At 44.4% G+C, this 26,728-nt stretch overlaps 1 protein-coding gene across 1 annotated transcript in view; it reads left to right on the top strand.

Moving 5' to 3' along the window:
* XKR6 (XK related 6) overlaps positions 1 to 11,150 on the top strand; it is a 136,915-nt gene extending 125,765 nt beyond the window's left edge. The window contains exon 3 of the mRNA XM_038176185.2: positions 1,975 to 11,150. Within this exon, the coding sequence (XP_038032113.2) occupies positions 1,975 to 2,939 (965 nt within the window). The 3' untranslated portion in view covers positions 2,940 to 11,150. The remainder of the gene's footprint in view (positions 1 to 1,974) is intronic.
* The last annotated feature ends 15,578 nt before the right edge of the window (positions 11,151 to 26,728 follow it).

Genomic DNA, 26,728 nt, shown 5'->3' on the forward strand with positions numbered 1-26,728 from the left:
GGTTTTCCTCGGGTTGCTGCCCTAAAGCATCCCTCTTTGATAAGGCCACTGATCCAAGGCCTGGATTGTGTTTTGCAGTTCTGAATTCTGAAATGTTAATGTAGTTGTGTCAGCCCAACGCCAAAATATTCAAAGACAGACTTGAGAGCTGGTGGAAAGCCATGGTTTTGGTGGGCCTTTGGAGGATTTCAGTGAGGGGCTGAGATGGAGGCCTGATGCCCTTCCCGGTCACCTTGTCCAGCACCCGTCCTCCAGACTGAGCCAGGCTAGAGGGATGGAAATCTAACCCCACCATGCTGTGGGGTGGGCTCCTCAAAGAGAAGAAGATAAAGTCTCAGAAGTGGCGTCTAAAGAGCTAGCAGATCTATTTCCTGTCGCCATGGGAGCCAGGCCCTTGTGGGCAGAGGTAAAAGTGAGAAGGAAACAGGAGAAGGAATTTAAGCTGTTCAAACATTTTAGCCTTTTAACCCTGAGTAGCTGCAGCAAGCTGTTGCTTGGATTTTCTTAAAGGAAAATAGAGCTGGAGCTATTTGCCAGTCTGTTACGCATCAGAGATGGAGGGGCGTTTGTTTCTGTTTGTTTTGCTTGAGACCATTCGTGTTTTTCCTTTAGATTTTATAGGTGATGCTCCCAGAGAAATCTTTGGCAAAGCCCCAATCAAACTAGGACTACCAAATAATTTTGCTTCTCAGACATGTGTCTTAGTCTATTATCTGTTTCCTCACCAGCAGAACAGTTGTCCAATGAACTGCAGTGGGAGCAAAGGAATGTGATGCCAGTGGCCCTTTTCTTTTTTTTTTTTTTTTGAGGAATTTGTCTATTAATTTTTATTATGATGGTTTGCTCAATGAGTTGTTCAATTTACCCTTGCAATAATCAATGTTAATGTATTTTAAAAAGTTTATCACAGTCCTGGAGTGTGATGGGGCACTATTTTATCCATTGAAGCAAATAAATAGTTTGCGTTGGTTGTAATGGGAGATAAGATCCGTACTCTTTGGAATATTATCATGTGGCTGCCTCATGCCGGGGTGCAGGGCCATGAGTCAGGAACCAAGCGTGACCCCAGCATAGGCAATGTCCTCACTGGTGGGATCAGTCCTACAAGGTCCAAGAGCACTGGGCAAAGCCAAGTGCTGGTAACAGGTCCATTAGCAATCCCAGGCAGGGCAAGGGGATGGAATAGGTCCAAGATTCCTCCAGGAGGTCCTGCCAGGAGTAGAAGGAGATACGGTTGTAGACATGAATTCAGTGTTGGTCCCAGGTTCATTCTGGAGACCGGGCTGGAGACAAGCTACCCACAGTATAGGTTTTCCATCTATCCTGAAAACAGAGCAGGGGAGGGATCATGTCCTGTGTTTTGGGACCATTTGGGGGATACCAAGGAGTCTTGATGACATCTAGATATCCCTCTCTGTGTGACCACAGGATAATAACAAAACTGAACAATTGTCTATTTTTCCCAAGGGTGAATGCAAGTAGGGATTCCTGATCAAGGCAGAATCAAGTAAAGTCAATGTGAATACAGCTGGTATGAAAGTATTTTAGAATAAAGAAGACATAAAGGTAATACCGTTGCCCTGCTTTTCCAATGGTGTGCTCCAAGAGCCTTTTCTACAGAAAGAGACCTTCGTAGTGGGTCTGCAACCTTTAGGTGGAATCTGAATTTAAAATTCTCAAATCAGGATGAGGACAGAGGCAGTTTCCAGCAGGAAGAGAAGATCTGGGGTGGGGTGGTGGAGTCCAGTGCTCGTGAATAGATTGTGCTGAGTCAGAGAACTCATGAATGCAGCATCGATTACAATTCCCACACTGATATTTCTGTATTTCTCTCCTCCAGACTGTAAGGACTACCTGACGTGTGTTGAACCTTTGGGCTACTGAGCCTGCCCCAGATGCAATAATGTAGTGAGCAGATGATGTTTTCAACCAATCCTCCTGTCTAACTCAGTGGATCTGTGTGTCTTCCGGCAGGTGTGTCCTCTGTGGCCTCCCTGATGTCCCTGGCTTGGGTGCTAGCCTCCTATCACAAGCTTCTTCGGGACTCTAGGGACGACAAGAAGAGTATGAGCTACAGAGGGGCCCTCATCCATCTCTTCTGGCGCCTCTTCACCATCTCATCCCGAGTTATTTCTTTTGCTCTCTTTGCTTCCATCTTCCAGCTCTACTTTGGGATCTTTGTAGTGGTCCATTGGTGTGCCATGGCTTTCTGGATCATCCATGGTGGGACAGATTTCTGCATGTCTAAGTGGGAGGAGATCCTCTTCAACATGGTGGTAGGGATTGTGTACATTTTCTGCTGGTTTAATGTCAAGGAAGGGCGGACTCGATACAGAATGTTTGCGTATTACACGGTAGTCCTGACGGAGAACGCTGCCTTGACGCTCCTTTGGTATTTTTACAGAGATCCTGACACTACTGACTCATATGCCGTGCCAGCACTGTGTTGTGTCTTTCTTAGCTTTGCTGCTGGGATAGCTTTGATGCTGTTATATTATGGTGTGCTGCATCCCATGGGGCCAAGAGCTAAGATCTTTGCCAGCTCCTGTTGCGCCGAGCTGCTCTGGGGCATTCCTTTGCCCCCTGATGTTGAGCCCATGGCACCCCAAACCCCTGGGTACCGGGGGGCCCAGGCTACGCCCACCAGAGCGGTCACGGAGCAACAGGAGGAACTCACAGCTGACACTTGCTTGCCCGTTTTCCAGGTGAGAGCAATGGTACCATCTACTCCATCTGGGCGACCCTACCCCCCCGAGGGGCCTCTCATTAAGATTGACATCCCGAGAAAGAGATATCCTGCATGGGATGCTCATTTTGTAGACAGGAGGTTAAGAAGAACTATCAACATCCTCCAGTATGTCACCCCCACAGCTGTAGGTATTAGGTATAGAGATGGACCTCTCTTATATGAGTTGCTACAATATGAATCTTCACTTTAAAGCTCCTTAAAGCAAAAGTAAAAGAGGGGACCTTATTTTTGTTTACGGTAAACACAGATCATGAAACAAACACAAACCTTCAGATAAGCTTTCTTTCTGGTTGCTGTATGTATAAAAAAAAAAGATATTCTCTATGTTTTGTAAGTAAAAACAAAAAGAAAAACTTTTCTTTTGTTTTTTACACACAAGAAACAGTATTTCAACTTCCACACCTAGGATTCACAGGTGGAGAAGGAGGCATCTCCACATCAGTTTTATACCGTACACCAAGTGTAGAACATTATTTATGGGATTGGTGCTGATTGAAAAATAAAAAAACAAACAAACAAACCTACAACTGCCTTATGCCCTTAGGTGCTGAGTTTCATTAAGTACTGTCACCTTTCTCATGCAAAACTCTTTGATGATTATATGCCAGGAAAAAAAGAAAAAAAAAAACCACACAACTGAAATACAAACCTTAAAATTAAAAATACTAACAATAAAAATAATAAAAAAGAGAGAAATGTTTGAAAAAATGTCACATTGATCTTATTGGATTTAGCATTAAAAAAAAAATGCCTAAAGATAAGAAAGCAAAGCTACCCCCAATGGAGTTTGATTTTTCAAAAGGCTGAAAGACAATATCAGGTCTGTAACTCTGTCTGGCTGTGCATTTATAACACCATTTGGCCAAGCCTGCGCACCTTGACCAAGTCACGTTATAAATGTGGTCCCACCCTGTAACCCTTTTCCTCGTGTAAACGGGCCATGCGTAATGGTCGGTTTGCACTGGATTAGTATGGCAATGCAGTATCTGATCTTGTTTTGAACAATTGCACACGCAAAAGCACCACTGGCTTCAGTGGAGTAAATAACAACCGCCTGAGCCCAGAATGAGGCCTGCCACGTTGATTTCTGGAAAATAAGAAATCTGCAAATGTTGAAATTATATACCAAAAATGCTATACTAAAGTACATTTACACATATCTAACAACTATTTCAGTAATAATAAAACTCAGCATAGTAGCAAAAAGCGAGTCAATTTAAAGGCACAATACTTGATCAGTGACTGGCAAAATAATTTGACCTACTGTATCATTTTAAGGCTGTGAAAGGCATACATGTATTATTTGTAATCTCGTGTAAGACCTGTCACGTCTCATTCAGTGCGAGCCTTAAAGTGATTGTAAAGCATCCTTCGTTTCATTTTTGGGTTTGGGGGTTTTGATTTTTTTGTTTTGTTTTGGTTTGTTTTTTTAAGGAAAACAAAATCTGAAAATCGGGATTAAAAAAAAAAACAAAACACCATAAACAAACAACAACATAAAAAAAACAACAAACTTCTTCAAATGGTAATAACCTGTAAACTGACTCAACGTCTTGAGATGATTTGGTGCTTTGTATTTTTGTTGATGTTGTTGTTGTGATTTAGCTGAGAATTCTTCAACTCGGTACATGTGGGGAACTGCTGATAAACTGTCTCGTGTCACCCTCGACTGTAAGTACATGGCAAGAAAGAACACCACAGGAAATTCAAGAGCATAGCGAGAGCATCGTGATTTAGCTTAGCCTTCTCACCGCAAGGAGATTCTGCCGCCTCCGATAATGGCAAAGCGTAGACGGTCGCCTGCCAAGGGTCGCGTGGTTGTCTTGACATTTCCAAATAACCCGCTCGCTGTCTGACCATTCGCATCTCTCGACTTCTGTTTCTGTGCTGGAATCTCTGTTTCGAGTTAAATCACAGGGTTGTGTCTATCTAACACCCTTTTCCTTTTCACGAGTGTTGCTCCTTTAAAGGAATTTTCCCATTTCAGGGCATCCTTTCAATCCCACCGTCCCTCTGCTTTGGAGGGGAAAAACAACAACAACAAAAATGATATTTTTAAGTGAATACTGTAGTATTTTCTGTGTGTAATTGCAATTTTTTATTCCAGAAATACTGTAACTGTCTAGGGTGCAAAACTCCCATGCTGACCTATTCTGAAAAGGTCAGCATGGGGGGATATTTTTTTAATTATGATTATGATTTTTTTTTAATTTGATGAATCAGTTGTTTTTAATTATAATAGCATTTAAAGAAACTAGTACAAATTTTATATAACAGTTTAACGAAGCTGAATGCTTTCTTCGCCTGAATATACCTGAAGAGAAACATTTTTTTCAATCAGTAATCCTTTGCAGTGTTCTGAGAAAAATGTATTTTATTTTTTTTTCAGTTGTGTCATTTTGTTATGTCAAGAAAACTTTTGACTTGTGTCTGTCCCTTTTAAGGAGGGCAGGACTCATTCACGCCAAACTATAGACACACGGCAAAGTTTATAAGAAGCCAAATTGTCACTGGTACTGTAATTCCCAGTCAAACTCCATTTCAGGCAAATGTTTCTGGGCTCTGATTACAAGCAACACGATGGTCACATTTTCAGGCAAAGGGAGGGTTTTCATCTTGTCATCCCCTGCCTAAATTCCCAATCCCTTGTTTGTTGTGCACACATATATCCGTATATGCACCTATGCATATTTGTGAAGAGCTTTCATTGCCTTTCTCTGTCGTCCTTGTCCCTTAACCAGTCCCCTCTCAAGTGTCCTACTAACATGTCACCCTGTTCCTTCCCTAATCAGTACGCTGTCTCCATCAAAAGAGGTAATTTGTGAAGTGAACTTGCCATCCTCAGCTGCTGAGCAATTTTGCACCACTGTCATACAAAGACAAGGGTGCCCATCCTCTGGCAACCGGCCTGCATTTCTCCTCCCAAGACTTCACTTGGTTCTTTTTCTGCGAGGATTCGCCTTTACATTTACTCTGATCCACTCCCCTGAGCCTCACACCCTGTGTAAAGACTCTACTTAGTCCTTCCATGAAGAGGTCTCATCTACACAACCACCTTTTCATTGGCAAAAGCATGAGAAAGGAATGGATGGGCCAACCACTGCACTGTCCTTGGGGACATTTCCTCCTGGAGATGGCACCTGCATTTCCAAAGGCACCAGGAGAAGGTCCCCCTCCGTGAGCGCATCAACCAAGAAGCCTGGTTTGGAGATGTGAGCCTCCTGGACAGCCAGACCTGCCTCTTCGCACCAGGACAGTGAAATGAGTCAACGAGCCAAGGCAACTCTCACTGGGAGTCGAGGAGGAGACCCTTCAGTGCTGCCTGACCTTCTCGTCAGCACCTGCAGCCTGCCTTCCCTCAGGAACGGGACCCTCGCTCCACACCACCACACCGACAGCCGTCCTCTCCGTCCCACCACAGGAGCGGAGGGGCAAAACACTCTAGAAGTGACCTTACCTCTCAACACAGTGCTAATATCTCACAGCCAAACCAGCTTGACTAAGGGCTTGACACATCTCTGCTCCGAAGTCCTCCTTCTTCCTGGCTCGTAGTACGGATGACAGCGAAGGCAGGTACCTCCTCCGTGTGTTAAGACTGTTTCATTACCCGTGTCACATAAACTTTCTGCCTCTGCTACTCGTTCTTGCTTTCAGTGATACCCACTGGCATCCTGATTTAGCAACAGATCTCCAGTGAGGGCCTGTCCCAAATCTGGAGAACTATTTCCCTCTGAAAGACTTCGATACAGCCTTAACATAAAGCTCGGCCACCACACCCAGCAAGTCCTTGGTGCTGGGTTTGGGGTGGTGACCGTTTCCTCTAGAGATTATCTGCCAAAAAGCGCCTTTTGCCAAGCCAAAAGCATGGGGAGCAAAACTGCCCCCAGCTCCTTATTCGTAGCAATCCCAATGCTGAGTCTTGTCCTTGCCTTTTTTTTAATTATTATTTTTATTTATTTTACCTGGGGTCCCTTTGTTTTTTGCTGTGCGCTCTGGCGGAGTGGTCAGTCTCTTGCTGTGGTTGCACCAGATTTTTAACTCCCCCGCTTCTCCCTGTTAGGTTTGTTGTGCCACGTCCCACCTCCTTGCCAGAAGATACTGCGTGAGGGGTTTTTCGAACTGTCACGGAGAAGGCTGAGGCCATAATTATTCCCATCACAAGCTCAGCGGGCGACTTCTCTGGGATGTTTGTGCTGCCGAATTCACCCCGGGAACATCTGAATCAGCCACCCACGCCATGCCAGCGCAAACCAGGGCACAAGGGCTCCACCACCCCCGCTGTTTAAGTGCTCAAACCCTCCCTGGCATGGTTTTGACCCACTCCAGCAAGCCCTGGGCTTGGGCACAGCTTGCACAGGCATTGACACTTGCCAAAGACCATCCCCAGCTGGCAGCTTGGATGCGGCCGCTCTGTATCGGGGTGAAGTTTAGTAGTACGGATGTGGCCAGCACAGTTGGCTTCATGGCCAGAATGGATCCTGGCAGTGCTTATTTTGCTAATAAAGATTTATCTGTATGCAACAGACCGGGATTCAGCATTTGGTGGAGTACATCAGCTATGGCCTGGCATACTTCTATTTTCTGCCCAGTTCAATGGACAAAGTATTTTTAGTTCGCTGTGTTCTTTTTGCTGAGCTTTTTTTTTTTTTTTTTTTTGCAAACAGCATCACTTATATTGTTCTGATGTCAACCCATCCCTCCCTCCCGCCGTCCATGTCAGATGGCTGGCATGCTTAGTCTGGTAGTGTTATACATCTGCAGGCAGTTAACGTGGAGGCATGAATGGTTCAGACCAGACCAAGGCAACAACGGAAAATACAAGAATTACAAGGTCCCTGACCATGCCCTTGTCATGCTTTGCCACCCACACGAGATGTTTTTCATCCAAAGCACATCCAACCCGGACGGGAGAAGAGGAGCCAATGCGGTGCAATTGCCAGTGGAAAGCGCAAGTAAGCCACCGATTTCAAGAGTAAATATATATTTTGCAGGGTTTTGGATGGGAGCTAATTGTCTGCTTCATCCTGTCCTTTTCTGCACCTGCCAAAAATCAGTAGCCATTTGCATGTATTTGTATTTAAAGCTGACCAGATGAAATGGGACAGAATTACTTTCAAGCTTTAGTCAGTGGGCTGCTAAAATCTGGCTGATGGTGCTCGTGAGGGGAGTGTTGCTGCTGACTTTCACAGAGCGATCGTCCCTTGCCCTTCAGCCGTATTTTCATACACACAAGATTCACTTCACAATTTATCCCTGCTCCTCACCCCTGCACAGCAATGCATGAAGCATCTGTCGCCCATACACCTGCAGCATGAGTAAACCTCCTAAAGAAAATGTGGTCTGAGGTGCGTCCAGCATGATTTCATAGAAGCTCAGAGGTGCTTTGAAAAGGAAAACTTACTACTGTGCATTTGCAAAACCTTTTAGTGCCTGCTTGCTGGGCAGCTTGGGCAAGAGACAATTTGGAAGCTGCCAGAGTCAGTAAAAAAAAATTGTAGAGACAGGCTTTTCTAGGATCTTTTCTTCTGTTACTGGGTTAGCTTTTCTCTGGATTCTGTTCAGATCCAGTGTGGTCATGCAAAAACTAAAAGCAACAACAACAAAACCCACGCAAAAGAAGGTCCATGCCAATCCCCATAGAAGCCAAGGCAGAGGATATTTGCTGGTAGGGATGATGTGAACTCAGTTGTGCACCCTTTGCTTGTTGAAGCTTGCATGTTGTTGTTACTTTGGCAGTTGTCTGAAGCCCTGGGGCTTTGGGGATGGTGGTTTCCCAGGGTTGCGATTGCTGTTTTTATTTTTCCTTGGAGCTCAGGTGTATTCTGGTGCAGAGAATCTCAGCCTGGTTTGAATGAGAAGACGTGAGGCTATCCCAAATAGACGTGGGCAAACCTTTCACTGTGTGCAGAACGCATTTCCAGACCTTTGGGTACCGCTAGAGATTGTCGCAATCCGCTTCTTTCTCCATGAGCTCGTTCAGAATCACTTCATTGTTCTGTTCTGTTTGAACCTGGAAATAACGGTGTGGGGACTTTTTTCTGCTGTGGTGTGATGTGAAGAAAGGGAGAACCCTTCCTGCTGAGCTAGATATTGCCTGTGTTCATCCCTCGTTCCTTACTTGAAGCTCAGGCTGTAGGATGAAATGAGCTGGCAGATAGCTGCATATGTTCCATGGGCTCTCCACCAACGAGGAGGGAAGCAACTGGTGGCAATTAAAATAAATCTGCCTAAGCAACCTGGACTTTAATATAAATTTAAACACACATGCAACCCAATTGGAAAGGGTAGAAAAGAGTGGTGGTGATAAAGCAATGTGGACTATTGTTTCCTGCTGTATATTTTAAAACAAAACCAACCAAAAAAAAATGCAACAAAAAGGCATTGCAAGCAGACAAAACTGATCTGAGAGTGTAAACTTTCCCCCTCTTTGGGACACATGCAGCAAGGTAACTGTTGGAAAACCAGGCACTGTTATACGCGGGGTTATTTGGATTTGTGCACGGCTGGCTTTGTCAGATGGTCTTTTACAGCGAGCGTAGCAAGAGGCCGCGATCGAAAGCTCATTGCAGATTTCTGGGCGACGGGACTCCTGGGTTTCAGCCCCAGCTCTGCCACGATGTTGCTGTGTAACCTTGGGCAAGTGATTTAACCTTTCTGTGCCTACAGTTTACCCATCTGTACATGGGTATAATAATATTTACCTACCTCACAGGGGTGTTGTGAGGCTTAAGCAAATGCGAGCGAGAGGTGCTGGAGTTGCGCCGCGATGTTTTCATTCTTGCTGGGTTTGTGGCTGTTATCAGGAATGAGCAGTTGGCTACAACACGTGGAGGGAAATCTCGCTGGTCTGGGCATGTGTCGAGAAAGTGATCTTAAGTCTTTTCTTTCCCCAAAAGCAAGGAATGGAGAAAACTTCTGTGCGCCAACTGAATAGCCTTGCTTTCCCAGTCAGATGTAATAGCACTGTTTGCAATATGATTTTCTAACCCAGCAGGTGACCTTTCCCTTCTCCTTTCTGTTTCTGGAAACTTGAAACTAAAGATCACAAAAGTATTTCTGAACCGAACAGATTACTGATGAATACTTGAATTTCTTTAAAAGTTGCTCTCATCAGCCACGGTTAAAGTGCACTAATCTTTCAGTCATCAGCTTCCATCTGAATACAGTGAAAAATTTGCTCACGCTGTTTTGGAATAGCCTGGACCTTGCTTGGGAGGCTGGTATACCGTTTGCTAAGGACTCTTGTAGGCATGGGAAAACTAGAGTCGCAACTGATAAACACGTGAAAAACCTTTTATTATTTTTGGTTTTGCCTTTAAGTTTCCTGACTGCCTAGGACAGCACAATAATTGCAGTTTACTTGGTTGTGCAGTAGCTTTTTTCGAATGGTTTCCTTACGTGAAGGGTGAAGGTGGGTTGTGAGAGGATAACCTAGAGTCAATGGTGCTCACACGCGGCTCTTCCCCAAACACCCACTTCCCTGGAGAAAACCTGGGCCACGTCCAGAGAGACTTAAGTCAGGCCTGCCTTCACCGTCCTTCCTCAGGCAAAACCCCTTTTCACCAGCAGGAGTTTTGGCTGATGATGTGTCTGTCGAGGTGGATTCACCCCTGGTTGAACCCCCAAACACTTGGATGAAACCCAGGGTAATTCTCGATAGAGTGAGGGAAGGGGTCGGGGTCATTGCTCCAGGTATCGCCAGTGGTCAGGTAATTCAGAAGGGAAAAAAGCATGTGACAGAAAGCCTTTTATTTATTTATTTATTTATCTTTTTTAATTATCACTATTTTTTCTTGTCTAACTGTCCTGACCATCATATAATGTTTTGTTTTGTTTTTTTGTTTTTTTTTTTTTTTTGGAAATGCAGCGTGAGGCAAGACTTCCTGCTCCCTTTTCGCAAGGCTTTTTGAAGCCTGCTCGTGCAGTCCTTATGCAGGCAAAACCCCTGGGTTTTGGTGTTGGGCTTCTGTTGCTCTCCTGAGTAAGGACCGTGAAATCAGGCCTGTTCCGGATAACCGGGCAGCCTTTCAGGGGGCCGTCTTCTTTGCTTAAACCCAAGACCTGCCTTGCACGAAGCCAGAACGAAGCTAGGAAACCCTCCTCCTCCACCACCTCCGTCTCAGTCTGCCACCTCCCTTCCTTGTCCCTCTCCTGTACCACCATGGGGAGGTCGGTCAAAGTCTTCTGGCTCCATTGGTCAGGCTCTTCCACACGGCTAGCCATGCAGCCACAGATCTTCCCTCCGGGGCAGGGCATGTCCAGAAGCCCTCTTCTCACAGATGGGCCTCTTGTCATGTGCAGCGGCTTGGGGTCTGCTCCTTCCCCGTTCATCTCCCCAGCCATTTCTTTTCCCTGTTTGAAGCACTTCAGCTCAGTGCTTCTGAGTTCGTTTTACTGCTTCTGTTCCAAAAAAAAAAAAAAAAAAGAAAAAAAAAAAGATTGAAGCTGGAAAAAAATCACAGCAATGTAACTCCTTCGGTGCTATGCTAACTGCTTTGTTCTACCCAACCAAATGCTGGCCAACATACAGATCGTCCCTCTTTGTCCTAAGAAGCACCACACATCCGTGTCTTGAACAGGGATGGACGGAGAGGGGTGAGAGAGGGCAAGAGCGGTTCGGAAAGAGATGAAAGTCTTATGTGTATCTAGTAGAAAAAAAAATAGAAAAAAAAAATAGAAAAAAAAATATGTAAATGCAGATTGCTTTCAAAGCTAATTGTCGCCCACCTCGTGGAAATAAATAGGATAAATAGGATACAGCCTTTAAGGTATTGAGGGCATTATATATATATATATGTATGTATATATATAAGAAAAAAAAAATCACTTTATCAATAAATCGCCCTTTAATTTTCCTGAAAATGCACTGCTCGACAGTAAACCCACCTGGCTGTCTGTGCAGCCAGCTGTTTTACTTCGAGCCGCTCCAGCAGCAATGGTTATTCCAACTGCAAAGGTCGAAAGGCAGAAGGGGAGAGAGAGAGCTCCTCCTGCTGTGTGCTGGGTCTGGGCTGGAGCAGGTGGCTATGAATTTTCGGGATTAAAGGGACTAGTCGGCGTGTATGTCTCTGTCTATATACACAGCCCTGTGGAAATATAGACAGGTATACATGCCATGTTACTGCAGCAGTATATATGTTTTAATATATATGAATACATTGCGAATCCCAAAGGGCTTTTCAAGATGAGGAAGGTAGTTTCTGGTGCGAGCTGCTAGCAGTTTGGGGATTGCAGGCAGGGTTGTAATAAATGTTCCGAGTACGGTTTCTTAAAAGGGAAAACAGGGCCAGAATCCATCAGAAGCTTAAGGGCCTGCCGGGGAAATGCTATACCAACTGATCTTCCTCTTTTTAAGGAATTTGGAAGCCAAAATCAGACCAAAAATTACGGCCAAGTGCAGTGTCAGTAAAATCAGAAAAATGCCACTGATGTCCTCGCACTCCCCATCCCCAAAACATTCACTTCTACTGGTGCCAGGGAAGCCCGGACTGGGCATTACTGGTCCTACTGGGCTTTCTTTAACCCGTGATAACAGACTTTTTGTTTGAGCTTGTGGATTTTGTTGAAGACCAAACAGATCTTGGATGAAATCAGTTTCTTTCCAAGCAGAGCCATCTGAGTTTGGCAACCCCCTGACCTACACGGGGTCTCTGGCCCTAGGTGGCTTCCCCTGCCACCAGTACCACCATGGCAGTGGGAACAGGCAGCAAACGGGGTCCTCCTTCATGGGGACCCGACCCCCAAATCTGATTTCAAGCCCTTAGGATTCAAATGCCAGATGCCACCCAAAGGGAATGATGATTGTTTTCTCTCCAGATGTCATTCTAATCCACCAGTCACAAGGAGAAGGATCTCATATTATCCCGTGTTTGCCAATAAATCCCACTGCCAGAGCCCCTCTCCCTCAAACCCAGCTGAACACCACCTGCACGCCACCCCCGTCTTCCCTCTCCTTTTTTTTTTTCCACCTTAAAAGCAAACACTGTTATTTCCCAAGTAACGAAGATCCAGGACAAATGCCAGATGATTACACCTGCAATCTGTTCGCTTTAGGATTTTATTTCAGTTTCAGAGGGCATATGAGTACACACAGAGATGCAAGCCCCCTGAAATTTCACTAGCCTGGAGCTGAAGCCACTTGACTTCAGTGGACTTGCTCTGAGCTGACACTGCTGGAGGAGAAACCATGCACCGAGTGCCCCCCAGGGTCACCCCCAAATTACTGGAGTTTCACACTGTTCCTGTATAATCTGGTGTTTTGTTTTGTTTTTTTCAACAAATACTCAAAATGGGGCATCAGTCAGCAAATTTATGAAGGATAAGTAGTAGGGGAAGTGTACTGGTCCTCACTTATCCATAGAACTCTTAGAGCTACTCCACTCACTAAACAAGCCTTAAATTGGGTGTAATTGCAGCCATTTTGAGGAGAGCTGCGATGCATGTTTTCTAAAAAGTGTCCAAGTAGCCAAATCCCATGGCCCGTCTTCTCTATGTAGGGAGAGTGAGAGAAGAGATTTTGCATCAAACATCAACGTTTGCTGTTAGCTACAAAATGTGCCCTCTATCTGAAAAAAAAAAATCAATGATTTTGACAATGGTTCAGCTCTCCCAGCTGTTTTACCATTCCAGCCTTTTGTTCTGATGGGAATGGGAAGGAGTTTTGTAAGTGTTTAAATCACTCAGGGAAGGGATCTTTCACTTCTAGGCCTGGTGGCTTCCATTTGTGTCATCGGGCCAGGTTCAGACCATTCCACTAACAGCAATGTGATTCCCTGGCACGAAACCAGTAGGAGATAAAAGCAGGGGTGAGCCCATGCGTGATATCCCATGTATTGCTTAATGGTGAGGTGCTTGGAGAAGGTCCTTCACCATGGCCCAGCCCCAGGAGCAGTTCCCCTGAGAACAGGAGTCCCATGGAAAGCCTAGATATTTTGGAGGTTTTTAAGATTTCTTGACTGCAGAGAAAATTCATAGCTTTGGTGTGTATGTTTTTGGATAGACTGTGGTATACAGAAAGTAAAATAATGGTGCCTGAAGATCTATGTTCTCTTTCCATCTCTGCTACGGGCTGTTGGGTAGGAAAACCAAGGAGATTTTAGGGATGTCTCAGCTGATGCCTACCTGCCCTGCCTGAATTCCCCAGTATCATTGTCTTGTGGTCCAGGGAATGTGATATGGGAATGCTTGGGCTGTTGTCTGGCTCCCATCACCATCCCCACCTCCAGCCCTGCATCTTTTCCATACTTGCCCCATGCATTGCAACAAAGCTCTAAAGATCCTGCCCTACCGAAGTGTTGGGAAGACAGAGGCTGGTTAAACACTTCTGGCAAAGCTCTTGAGCACCTTCTGATTGAAAGGAATTCTCTAAGATCATGGTGTCTTCTAAAATTAGCTTTCATCCTAGGAGCGCTGTTGATTAGTGAATTTTGATAGTACTGGAAAATTGGCACAGCCATGGAGAATAGCACAATTTAAATACTTATATTTCAGAAGTGCCACTTTTCCCATAAACATTGAAATTTGACTAATCATTGCCGGAACTCTTTGTTAGCATTCAAAACCTGGAAAATGTTCTTGCACTTGATTCCTCAGATAAACCTTATTTAAAGAGCACAAATTCCCAAATCACCCCAAAAAGAGAAGCAGTTAAAACAAGACACCTGCGTTCTTCTAATCCTTTAGCAATGTGATAAGCACTGAATATTGCCCATCCTTCTTGCAGTAAGCACACTGAGCCAGGCTTAGTGCCCCGAAGTGGGGGTACTAACATCCAAAGTGTTGTAGGACAGCAGTGTTCATGCTGGGCAGAGCAGGTCAAAGCAATGCCTCAAGTCCCCTTGTCCATCTCCACGAAGCCTGGCACAGACAGAGAGGGAGGCTGATCATATTTGGGCTGTTACAAGGAGCACAAGATGCCACACTAAACTTTTCTCCATCCTCTGAAATGCTCTCCCTTAGGAAAGCAGCCACGGAAGTCAACTGAGAAGCCAGGGATTTACTACTGTCCTGTTTGGGCATGGAACTGGAGAAAGCAGAGGTGAAAAGAGCACGTGGGTCATCGGGCATATCCCCAGGAGCCACATCCCTTCATCTCATTGTTGCCCTAAATCCTGTCCAGTTGGAAATGATCCAAAGAAGGGCCTTGCTCACCCCAGACCCTCTTGATAAGGCACGTAAAACAGAAATAGTGGTCTCAGCTTTCCTAGTAAGAAGGGGGTTTTGTTTCGTTTTGTTGTTTTGTTTTGATTCTTGTTTTGCTAACTAAGCTTGAAACTCAGTCATGCCCATGCCTTGAATTTTGCCTTATTAACCAAACTCAGCCCATTCTGGACCCAGGTCATTCATCCAAAGCTGTCCTTCCAGTGCCGTTTGACCCAGCTGCGGCTTTCAGATGAGGAAGCCCATCCACTGACAGCTCCTTTCCCCCCCCGTGGTGGCATTTCAGCGCTGTTCCCAGTTCCCAGCAAGCTGCACGTGCGGCGTTTGGGAGATAGAAGGAGCTCCCTGCTCTCAGCTGGCCACAAGAAGCAGCCAAGGGCAGCCCTGACCCTTACCTTGTATTCCCCTGGGGTTCAGTGGCTGTCCCCTGGATCTGGGCAATGCCACAGGGAGCAGGGTCAGGCTGCTGCCCAAAAATCTGCTTAGATGGTGGCTTAGATGGGATGGGCTGACAGGTGTCAACAGGGTGCAAAACTGGTGCTATTAACTTGGCAGAGTGCCTGCCAGCCTCTTTTTTTTCTTTCTTGATCACCCAACAATTACCTAACCCATGGGTTTATGGGCACTCTGTAGTGACTTCTCTTTTCCCAGGAGGGCTCTCGGTAGGCAGTCTGTCTTGTTCCCCAGCTCTTCCTCTAATTCCTACACCTCGGAGGGCAAGGTGGGCACGTGCGTGGGCTTCCATGCCAATTCATGAGCAAAAGAAACAGAGCGAGGGCCAGCCAGAAAGCTCACTGCAATCCGGGGACTTGCTGAGTGAGGAGGGGATGAGAAGCATGGGATAAAGCTCGAGAAAATCCGACATACAAATTTTGATCTCTGTCTCAATCCGACGGGACTTTGGTCCATCCGCTGAGACTGCTGCCTGTGTCCGGGAGAGTTTTGTCTCCGGGCTCCCGGGGAGTGACAGATTGAGATATTGAGGGCAGGGCTCTGCGGAGGGATGAGATCAGACTCGCTGAGTGCCTTCGACTTCCTCTTGCTCTAGTGGAAGCTGAAGGCATCCAGCGCATCCCAGGAGGCAGCCCACGTCAGGCTGTGCCCTGTTCCTCGTACATTATGTTTTGAGCGTCACCGTACATCAGTGTGAGCATCCTGAACGTGGCAAGATGTGGTCTTTTTAATTTAGGAAAGCTGTTGAAAAGTGTCCAAAGTGCTAGATAAGAGCTCGCAAAATCAACGTGCTCATTAAAGGACCAAATTCTGGCCTCCGTTTCACCCCGGCACCGGGCGCCCTGTATGAACCCTGCTATTTTTTAAAGGATCGCCCTCTTTTTCTCTGCCGTTGGCAAGACCAGAATTTGGCCTGGCCCCACCTGCCCTCATTAACTCCAAAAGCCCTTTATTTGTCGACAACGGTGATGTTAGGGCAGTGACATTTCAATTCCCCAGACCTCGTGGTGCCTTTTCTTGTGGTGCTTACCCTTCACAGAGCTTCAGTCAAGGCAACCACTCGCATCGAACAGCAATGCCAGTACTTCTCCTCCGTATCACGTGCCAGTGCAGTAACAGAATTTAATGTATACATATATAAATACAAATAGATAGTTAGATATATTGCTATTGTTATAATTATATATATATATAATTGAGGTTCTGATGCCGCTGTATGGGGAATGGACCATTCCCCTGCAGGATGACACACAGCTCGAGTGAAACCAACAGCTCAACGTCCTGTCAAGGGTTGCGACCTGGGCAAGGAGCTTCTCTCGCGCGCGTTCCTTCTCCAGCTCCTTTCTCGCCTCCTGCCCATCTCCTCCCTGCTGCCAGGATCCGTTCTGCACTGCAGCAATTCCTCACAATTGCTGGGGCAGATGCCCCGTGGCGACATCGTCCTCCCGCTGCAGGACAGGGAGATGTCCCCTTGCTGCAAGAGGAGGACGGTGTGGCCCACGGGGCAGCATCCTGGGGCTGTGGCTTTGCTTTTTCTGTTGCACCAAGGGAATAAAACCCCCAGCTCGCAAGCGGTGCTTTCCCATTTTGGGAAAACTGGCCGCTCTTCCTGCTGGTGAGCAACCCCATCTCCTCTTCCTGAGCAAGAAACCCACTCGGTGCATTATTTTTTTCCAGTTCGGATGCTCAGTTTCCCACATTGCTCCGGTAACGGGGAGGAGGGAGGCTGGCAAATGCCGTTTGCTTTGCTCATGCCAGTAGTTCTGCCTGACTTCGGGGGGGAAAAAACTTTTTTTGTCAAGGGACTGCTGGGTTGGGTCAATCATCACCTTGTCGTTACCTATCGTATTGCTGAACCTAAGGGCCCGTTTCGGATGGAACAGATGTTGAGTGAAGGTATTTTCTACTAAAGGGAACAACACCAATAATACTGTAAAAGGTGCTAGAATCAAACCTCATTTTATATACTTTGGTTCTTAGAGAAAAAAACAAATACACAGAATTCTTCCTGTGCAGCCTTACTGTAGATTGTTATAACCAACTCTTTATCCAAAAAAACAAACAAAAAAAAAAAGTGAAAAGGTTATAAAAGGACAAAAATGAAGCGATTCTGTATAAAGTGTAACAAATATGACTTTCCTATATAAATGTAAATGATCAGACGTATATTAAAATGCACTTGAGGCAGGCGGCAAGCATTAAAAGCTTTTGAAGCATCTTTTTTAATGCGCAACACCTGTCTTTTTTTTGTTTGGCTGGTGCAAGAGGGAATGTGCCGAGGCACTTTTATTTCCTTTTAATTCTGGTCATGATTTTGGGGGGAAAAGGAAAGAGGGATGGGAAGGTGGGAGGTTTAGCTAACGAGCAAACCTGGAATATTCATCTCAATTTATATTTTTTTTTGGTGGGGGTGTTACTTTATGACACTGGGGACTGTGTTTGGACTCAGTTCCTTTCTCAAATGCTTTTGAAAGCTTTGTTGCCTGCCCCAGGTGCTGAGTATAACTCTTACCTCAAGAACGCTTACAAAAAAAAAAAAAAGTCAATTGTTTTTTCCCATCTCTGGAAAAATCAAACAAATGACAAGAACAAAAAGAAAAAGAATTGAAAAAGCAAACAACCAGCAGTGAATGAAGTAATGAAAATAAAAAAGAAAGAAGTCAAAGCAGAGGTTTGGTGATCAAACCAAGCCATTCTGGTGCTTTTCCCCTTTTTATGTTGCTAATGATCAAAATTACATGAGATGGGCTAGGACAAGTTTGTGGTCTTAGGATGTAGCAAAAAATGTATTTAAAAAGAATACACATTTGCATGGAAAAAACTCTGATGGAGCATTTAAAGAATGGCTGTTTCAATGTCAGACGTTTAATGTTAGCATGTGTGTGTGCTGTATATACCTTTTCATGTGTGACATGTACAGTTGACTGAGGAAAAAAACACGTATGGAACCGAACAAAAAATAATAATCAAATGCTATTTTATCAGATGATGCACTTTTTCACCTTGATGAGAAGCCACTGTTCACAACTATGCAATCTTCCAGTTTCTCTCTCTCTCTCTTCTCTCCAACCTCAAATTTCCCAACTATTTTCCATAACCTAAACCGTTTTTTCTTTTGTACAAAGAAACACAAAAAGTTCCAAACTCTGGTTCAAGGTGAGAGTGCTACTGTGACTTTTCTCAAATGGTAAGAGCTAACAAACAGACAAACAAAAGGGGTTTGGTTTGGTTTGGTTTTTAAGAAAAAAGGAGGTTCGGACATGACCCTCTTTATGTTCTCTAAGTGAATTGATGTTTTCTACATGTGCCAGGCTTCCGTTGACTGTTTTTGGGTTTGGTTTTGTTTCTTGATTCATGTTCTATCTCTTGGGTTTTAGGATTGATTGATTTATTTCCTTATGTATTCTTATGTATTTCTCTTTTTTTTTTTTCTTTGTTTCTTTTTGTTTTTAATTCTGGTTTTGTATTGTAGGTATTGGGGATGTGAAGATGAAGGTGAAATTTGGCTTAACTTCAAGTGTTTTAGTACATGTGTGTGCTATATGTATATAGTTTTCTACATAGAAAAATTTACGCGCTTTTTAACGCACTTTACGACATGTATGTACAAAGTTGTCTATATAGAAAAAGTAGTGAGTGTTACCTGACCTTCAAAGAAGAGAGTTTTGATTAAGAGAAATCCAGATATTTGAGTATCTCCCGCGCGCGTGTGTGTGTATTATATACTATATTATATATTATAGAAATATATAATAGCGTATGTCCATGTTAGGGTGTGTATAATATATACACGCATCCAAACACATGACCATGCCCACCTATACCATCAAAGTAGAGGTTTTGCCTTTCTTTAAGGTTTTCAAGCTACAATAAATAGCCTGGCTCTACTGGGTAATCTCCTTCCCTGTCCTTGGATGAAAGGTAGAAAATTCTCCTCCCTTGTTATTCCCAATGCACCAACCTCTTCGCGTGGGAGAATTGTGTGCATAAACCCAGGGGGATTCCGCCTTTATAACCTTTCTTTCCCCACTCCAGTTTACCAGTGGGTGCTGAGGAGAGAGGAAACAGGTCATCCAGTGATGAGCTCAGGAAACCGAGACCACGAGATGTGGCTGCCATGTCCCCTGCCATGCCACTTAGAGCAACATCACTCCCACTTCTCTGTGCCTGTCAGATTGGGGTTGCTGATGCTTACCAAGCCTTTAAGCACTTTGCACTCATGGTCCCTCTCTGCAAATACTGCAGGGTTCCCCTCAACACCAGTGGGAGGTGATTCGGGCCAGTTTACAGTAAAGTCTTCACCATCTTACCCCCATCCTCCATCTCTCTTCTGCTCTCGAAGCTCATCACTGCCTCATTGGTCTACGCGTTGTCCTTCATCATCTTACCATTATGTTTTAAATGAGCACCAGTGTGCTTCTCCTTCCTTCCACTCAATGTTTTCCAACCCTTGAGAGCATGGCCAACCACACTTCAAGTCTTCAAGTCCCTTTGTCAGATTCTCCTCAGCCTTGGTACCTCCAGGCACCAAATCAACTTTGAAAAGGGCAAGACCCTGAGGTGCTGCTGTTACTCCCATTCTTGCTCCACATCCTGTGTGCAGACCTCCTATTTCTTGGGGTAGGGCAGATGAAACCCCAGTTCCAACTTCACCGCTCATTGGGCACCTGATTTAGTAAAGCTCTTCCAAAGGACAGCTGGGCTGGGTGTTATACTCATCTCCAGATATAGAAAGGGCCCCTTCTGGAGCCAGAAAAAGTTGGAAGGACAAGGGGATGGGTTTGTGGCCTCTTTTTCATGTGTCGGTGAGAAAATAAGTGCACAGACTGGTCTCTAGCAGCATGGACATCTCTTTCAGCCAGTTGCTCATGCTTGAATCTAAACAGGAACTTCATGTCATCCTTCCTATTGAATTTAAACCCACATTTATCTGAAAACAGCTGTAGTAGAAAAGCTGGGAACAGTCTTCCCATCTTGCACAACCTCACGGCTGCAGCTCTGGGCAGTTGGTGGCTTGATCTGTAGATCCAGGTGGGCTCAGAAACCTGCTGTGGGTGCTTCACGTAGCTCAGTTCTCTAGAAAACAGCATCCATATCTAAAATATTTTATCATAGGACACCTCACCCAGCCTTAGACACTGACTATTTAATGGTATCATGTGTAGGGTGCTGTATTGCCTCAAGTGTCTACTTACCCATTCTTCCTGCACAAATGCAGGCTCTTCCATCTACCTGCAGTGGCAAGTTTCAGGCTGTGGCTGATGTTTGCAAGGCACTATAGCTGTCCCTTGGACCTGCTGTTAGGGTGTTGAGATCTGTGGGTTGGGTGAATGGTTAATCCCTCACACAAATCAGATGGTGCTTTAGGGTTAGAAGTTTGTGCTTTAGCGGTAGAGGTTTGTACTAAAGCCTTAAGGGGGAAAAAAAAAATGAAGATACTTCTCTGATTGCTGGATTCTGCAAATGGAGAAACCTAGAGGGCAAGTTTGACTCAATCCATAGCTGTGCAGTTAAAGTCCACACACTCCAGTTTCTAAAAGGGAGTAAGTTGCAAAGGCATCTCCATTCTTTGCCTCACCAAGAAAATGTATGTAAGGGAAAAAATACATGGAGGACACTTGGCAATATATTCTCCCTCTTCAGGTTATCCAGCACCTTCAAAGAAATTCAGTGAACCCACTGGAGCTAAAATTCATTCAAAATAGTTTTTTGTGAAATGAAAAAAAATAAACTTTTAAGAGGGTGTTGGCAAACAGCAGGAGAGGTTTACTTTGTGAAATATAAAGCCACTTGTAGCTTTCAGGCCCTAAGAGGGAACATATTTTGTGACCCCCTGATTGGGGATGTTTGATCAAAGTACTTTGCCTGCTGTCTATAAGAGTGTGGGACAGAAATCCTCTAGTTTAGCCTGAAAAGCTGGATATCCAGTGAATTATCAAGATCCCTTCCATGTTCAGGAGAAACAGCCAGACACCTCTGGGTAGGGATTCATCCCAGATGGTTTCCAGTTCAGATGGTTTTCAGTTCAACCACCACATTGAAAATGACACAAAAGAGCAGGTTGTGGCCATTTACGGAACAGCTGGGGAATCGTACTCCTTCCAGGGCACCACTTCCTACCTTTGCAGCAAGCTTAGCAGATACGTTTGAGCAGCAACAAATGGGCTACCTAGTCTGGAGCTTCAAAATTGTTTTTATCCATGTTTCACAACGAACACCTGAGAGCTCTTCCCATCGCTGATGCAGGAGCCACACTGTGGCTCCTGCATCTTGAGATATGAGGGTGCCACGCTCTTTCTTTGCTTCACTCTCACCTCAAGAATGAAGCTGGTCCAATGGCTTGAAGAAGAGCCTTCACCAACCATCCCCTGCTCAACTGCCCTTGCTGGCAATGTTTACCTGTACCCAGCCAGTTAAACCAACTGCTACTCATCTTCTTGTCCTTACCACTACGGATGTGCCACAAAAACATGGATAGACTAAATATAAAAATCCAGTAAGCCCTAGGTTTTCCCCACTCCCTCCCCTGAGCTATTGGGATCCGAATTACCTGTAGAGCCCCAGTGATCCAGGTGCCTTAGCAAGTCTCCTTGTAGGAGTGAAAACCAAGCAGCCAGATCCCACCAGGTCCCCACACCGGTCACACCACCACCCGGTCACTTCAGTGGTACCTTCTCGCCACGTATCTGCTCTTGCCTGAGAAGAGCAACAGAATCCATCGAGGGGCTGCCCTTCTACTGAAGCCTTGTTTTGTTGGCCATTGTCAACAAGCCCAAGCTAATATTCACGAGCATGTGTTGGTGAATGTAGCCTCAATCATTCCCAGGATCTGCTGCTTCCCCTTGGCCATCAAAAAGAGAGGGGCTTATCTTTCCTTCACTTACGTTCAGTGCCAGTAGCTTCCCCTGCTGTAGAGCCCCCCCTCTTCGCATTCATGCGCTGCTGGTACCCCTAGGACACAGGCTGTTGCTCAGAGCTTTTTAATCACCCCTGCAAGTCATGAAAAATCAATGGAAAAATTTCCCTTGAAGACGACTAGTTTGTAGAAACCACTTCCGATTTACTTCTGCCTTCTCTTCCCCCCCTTTCCAAATGGCATTATTTCTAAACAGACTTTAATACCGTTATCAGTGTTAGTAGGATCCATTGATTAAGCTGTGAATCAAAGCTCACTGCTGTGCTGGATATACATATGTTAATGACAGTTGTGTTAAGCCAAATTTAACAGCTGGATTCTTCAACATCCCTTTGTTTTGTATCTACCTCACTATGATTTCTTTGATTTCTTGTGATTTAGTGTTGTATACAATGTCAGAGGTGATATGTAGATAAAAATATATATATATATATAAAAATATATATTTTTTGCTTTGCAATAAAGCTCAAAGCTATAACACTGAATATTCATAAAATGTCATAATCTTTATTGTGATGTTCCCTTCTTAGTTGTAAAATCCTGTCTGGATCCTATTTTCCTGTACACTAGAATCGATATTGTGTTCATGAGTGAATGGTTATTATTTCTGTTGCTTTTCCATTTAAGTGATATTTTTGAAATGTGAGATAGACACCAGAATTGTCAAGACATGAATTGGTTTATGTATTTTTTCCCCCGTATATAGCCTGCTTGTAACTGGAATCAAAATGTGACATTGAAAGAAAATGATTTGCAGTCCTGATCTTTCAATTTTGGTTTGTCTGATCTTAGTATTGAATTTGGCAGGGGGCAGAGAGGGAGCAAAAAAGGGAAGCTATTAGGATGAGCATAGGAAGGAATGAAGGAAAGATACTCATCACCATTTGGGTGAAGAGAGGCTTCATTCTTTGAAATAATTGAAACGAAACATGGCACGTACCTGAGCATGGAGACTGCACTCACTGAGTTTAATTCCAGACACCGAAAAGCTGAGTGCCTAATGGCAGTCACTGGACCAGAGTCACTAATCCAGGTCCTTTCTATGGGAATAGAGAGAGACAAAAAGTTCCCTAGGGCACTTCGCACCTAAGACACTTGTCTAAGAGGTGTGGGATACATCTCCTTCAGGAAGGTTGTATCTCCCCATCTCCGTGGATGGTGCTGAGTTGAGCTCACATTAGACACCTCAACTTTATGGCCTAACGTCAAGTTCAAGGACTCCCATCGTAAGTGTACCAATACCATCCAGGCAAATGACAACTGCCTCAATTTTTCATTGTGTGTGTTATTCCAAACCATGTGTTACCTTGTGCTCCATCAAGGGAAGGGATGAGGAAGGTAGGAGCTCCTGCTCTCTTTGTAAAGTGTGAGGGACTTGGCCTATTGCTCCTATGCTCATGTGGTAGAAAACGTCCTTGGACCCAGCAATACCGTAATGACCAACTTCTGGCACAAAAATCCTAGCTGAGCCCTGCAGTGGGGAGACGGCCATCAGGGAGGACTGTTGAGGTGGACGGGACCTCTCATCTCTTTATTCCCAGTAAAGCCTTTCCAAGAGCCACACAGCCTTATCCCTCTGCTGGAAATGTTAGGGGACAAAGCCTGCACTGAGCTTCCCCATCAACTCCCACGCTGCTCCTGGAGGCAGGAGTTTGAAAATAAAAGCACTGAGGCCCAAATGCTGGGACTCTTTGCTTGATTAGCAAATATTTCCCTGGATCTCATGCATTGACTTTACTGGGAGCAGAGTGAGGTGAATCCTCTCCAGTTCCTTTCCACCAGACCAGGTGGAAAATATTTTCCTCCACTGCTTTGTCAAAGCTAACAAACAAACAAACAAACAAACAAAGTAAGGACCAGAAAGAATCAGACACAAATGAAATATGAGATATTCTTTAAAAGTAAGGAGAAAAGAAATACTACTGAACTTAAATCCAGATCTTCCACCACGGAAAATAAAAAATAAGTAAATAAAAACAAGAAATGAAACCCAAATATGAATAAATCTAAATGGAGAAAATGTTACTGGGTTTCACCTAAAGCACATGACAGGACTGCAAAATACATTATTTAGAGTGGGTTTCACGAGACCTCTTCTGTGTTGTCTTCTATCTAAAATTTGCACAATTGTTCAGTACAAACAGCAATTTTTTTCCTCATTCTAATCTGGTGTCTGTACAAATCTGGCTTGGTTTTTGGTTTGTTTTTTATCATTTTTGTTGCCTGTTCCCAGCAATTTCTATTTTTATGGTGTAGTATTTTGTCTATATGGAATGATATACAGATGTGTTCATGAAATTGTATAGCAGATGGAATTACAGGTTGGAGTTGATTTGAAAAAAAAAAAAAAAGAAATCTAACAATGAGAAAAATATCTATATGAAAAGTATGCTTCCAAAGTGTGTGTTTGAATTTGAGCATTTTGTCATTTTCCTGAGCTTTTTGAAAGGCTTGTTTTGAAATAATGAGACTTAATGAAGGTTGGGGTTTTTGAGATACAAAAAGCACAATTATCGTTATACTGTTATCATTTTTATTTAGGTTCCATTACGTTATTTAATTCTTTGCCTATCTGGACATTATAATCTCCAAATTTTGACATGCAATACATAATCCTTTGTATCTGCTTATTAATCATCTTGCATTAGGCAAAAGGAAGAGATGCAGCTGTTTCATTTCTGCTCTGGAATCATGCAGAATTCCTGGCCTTATTTGTCCTTTTATTTGCTTTAAAAATAGGGTTGAGTTTTGTATTTGAGGTTATTCTCTTTGAGACTTACTGTAAGGCCCCAGAGGTCTTCTTTTAACTGAGAAACAAAGTCTATCCAGTAAGCATAAGACAGCCTTGATTTTACAACATCTGCAGTGAAATGTGACGTGTGAAGGGATAGGTCATGCAGAGCATTGGTGGATCTGATCTGGCCACATTGATAATAGTTGATGAGGGGCCAGACTTATCCGTTTTGCACTCCACAGCTGCAGAGAGAGGTGCTGAATTAATGTCTGAGCAGTTTTAACCGTGTCCTCGGATGTCCTCAGATTGATCGGTTGGTTGATTGATGAAATGGGAAGGTCTTAAGCATTTCTTTGTCATAATCTCTTTGAACGGAGCCTACATTTCCTTCCTTTATTCTCACAGATATTTCCACTGATGCTCATGGGATGCCTTTGGGTTTGGCCATGGATGCATTTTTTTGTTAAGTCTTCTTGTCGCTTAGCTACTGTGGTCATATCAGGACAATTTGCTGATGCTGACTTTGAGGTTTTACGTTCTTTTGTGGCATTGCCTCTGCTTTACCGAGAAGCTCTGTGTCTCTTCCATCATATGCAATAGCTCTGTGGAGGAAGGAGGGGTCCTTCCAGCTTCATGCCAACTGGTGTGCTAACTGCTCTTTTCCAGGTTGTAAGACTATTCATTAAAGGGTCCATTTATTTTGGTGGATGTATCGCAAGCAAAACCTTCCCCTTACTCCAGCTCTGTAAACATGGGAGAGCTCTGCCAGCTTCAGTGGAGCTGACTCAGCATTTGGGCTGGCATAAAGCAACAGCGTGCATTGGTGAGAAGGGTGTGCTGTTTGAGCAGGAGTTTCCTCTCTGGTGACTGCTATGTGACAGATAGCATAATACGTGGATATAATAGCATTGGAAATGTCTTCTCTTGTCTCATGTGCTAAAGATAAGATTTGGATAAAGGAACGTGCAGGTTTTGGGGAGGGAGCTCTTAGAGAAACCAAGCCTCACTGGATTTTGGTTTTCCTTTGGAACTACAAGCCAAAAAGCAGATGAGATTGGACGTGTTGTTTGCATGGGCTGTGTTTGATACAGAAGTGACAGAAGAGAGTAATTTATTTCTTTTTTGGCCTCTTAAAAAAAAATGTGAAGGAATTTCTGACATGGAGAGATGTGCAACAGACTCATTGGCAGCAGCAGATCATGAGAGGATAAGGGAGGTTTGGCAGATTTTGTTAGTGGGTAGTGACCTTGCTTTTGTGGAGGCATCTCTGGGTGACCAATTAGTTCTGTCTTTAACAGAAGAGGTGTCTGCTGTCTTTTGAAGCTGGAGATGAAGCCAAGGGGCTTCAGGTTCTCCAAACTTGAATTCCTGGGTCGCTTGGGGATTTCTGGGAGCACCAGCAGTGTTGTGGAAGGGAGACACTCTCCTTGGGATGGATGGCACTGGACCCTCACCCTGAAATGGGCAAAAAAAAAAAAAAAAAAACAACTGCTGAGAGGCCTGAGCAGGAAAGGCCCGAGTTGGAAAGCTATCCAGTGGAAAAACTCAACAGACCCAATTCTTTGAAAGCAGCTTTTATGCCATTGGTGTGAGAAAGCTGGATAGTACCTGAGTCAATTAATTTCCCTAAAAGAGACTGTGCCTTCCAGAAAAGTCTGTATAGAAAACAAGTTGCATATGGAAGCTCCACAACCATGGCACTAGGAACCAACCACCA

The sequence above is a fragment of the Anas platyrhynchos genome, chromosome 3 (assembly GCF_047663525.1).
Source record: "Anas platyrhynchos isolate ZD024472 breed Pekin duck chromosome 3, IASCAAS_PekinDuck_T2T, whole genome shotgun sequence".
In the NCBI taxonomy this organism is placed as follows: domain Eukaryota; kingdom Metazoa; phylum Chordata; class Aves; order Anseriformes; family Anatidae; genus Anas; species Anas platyrhynchos.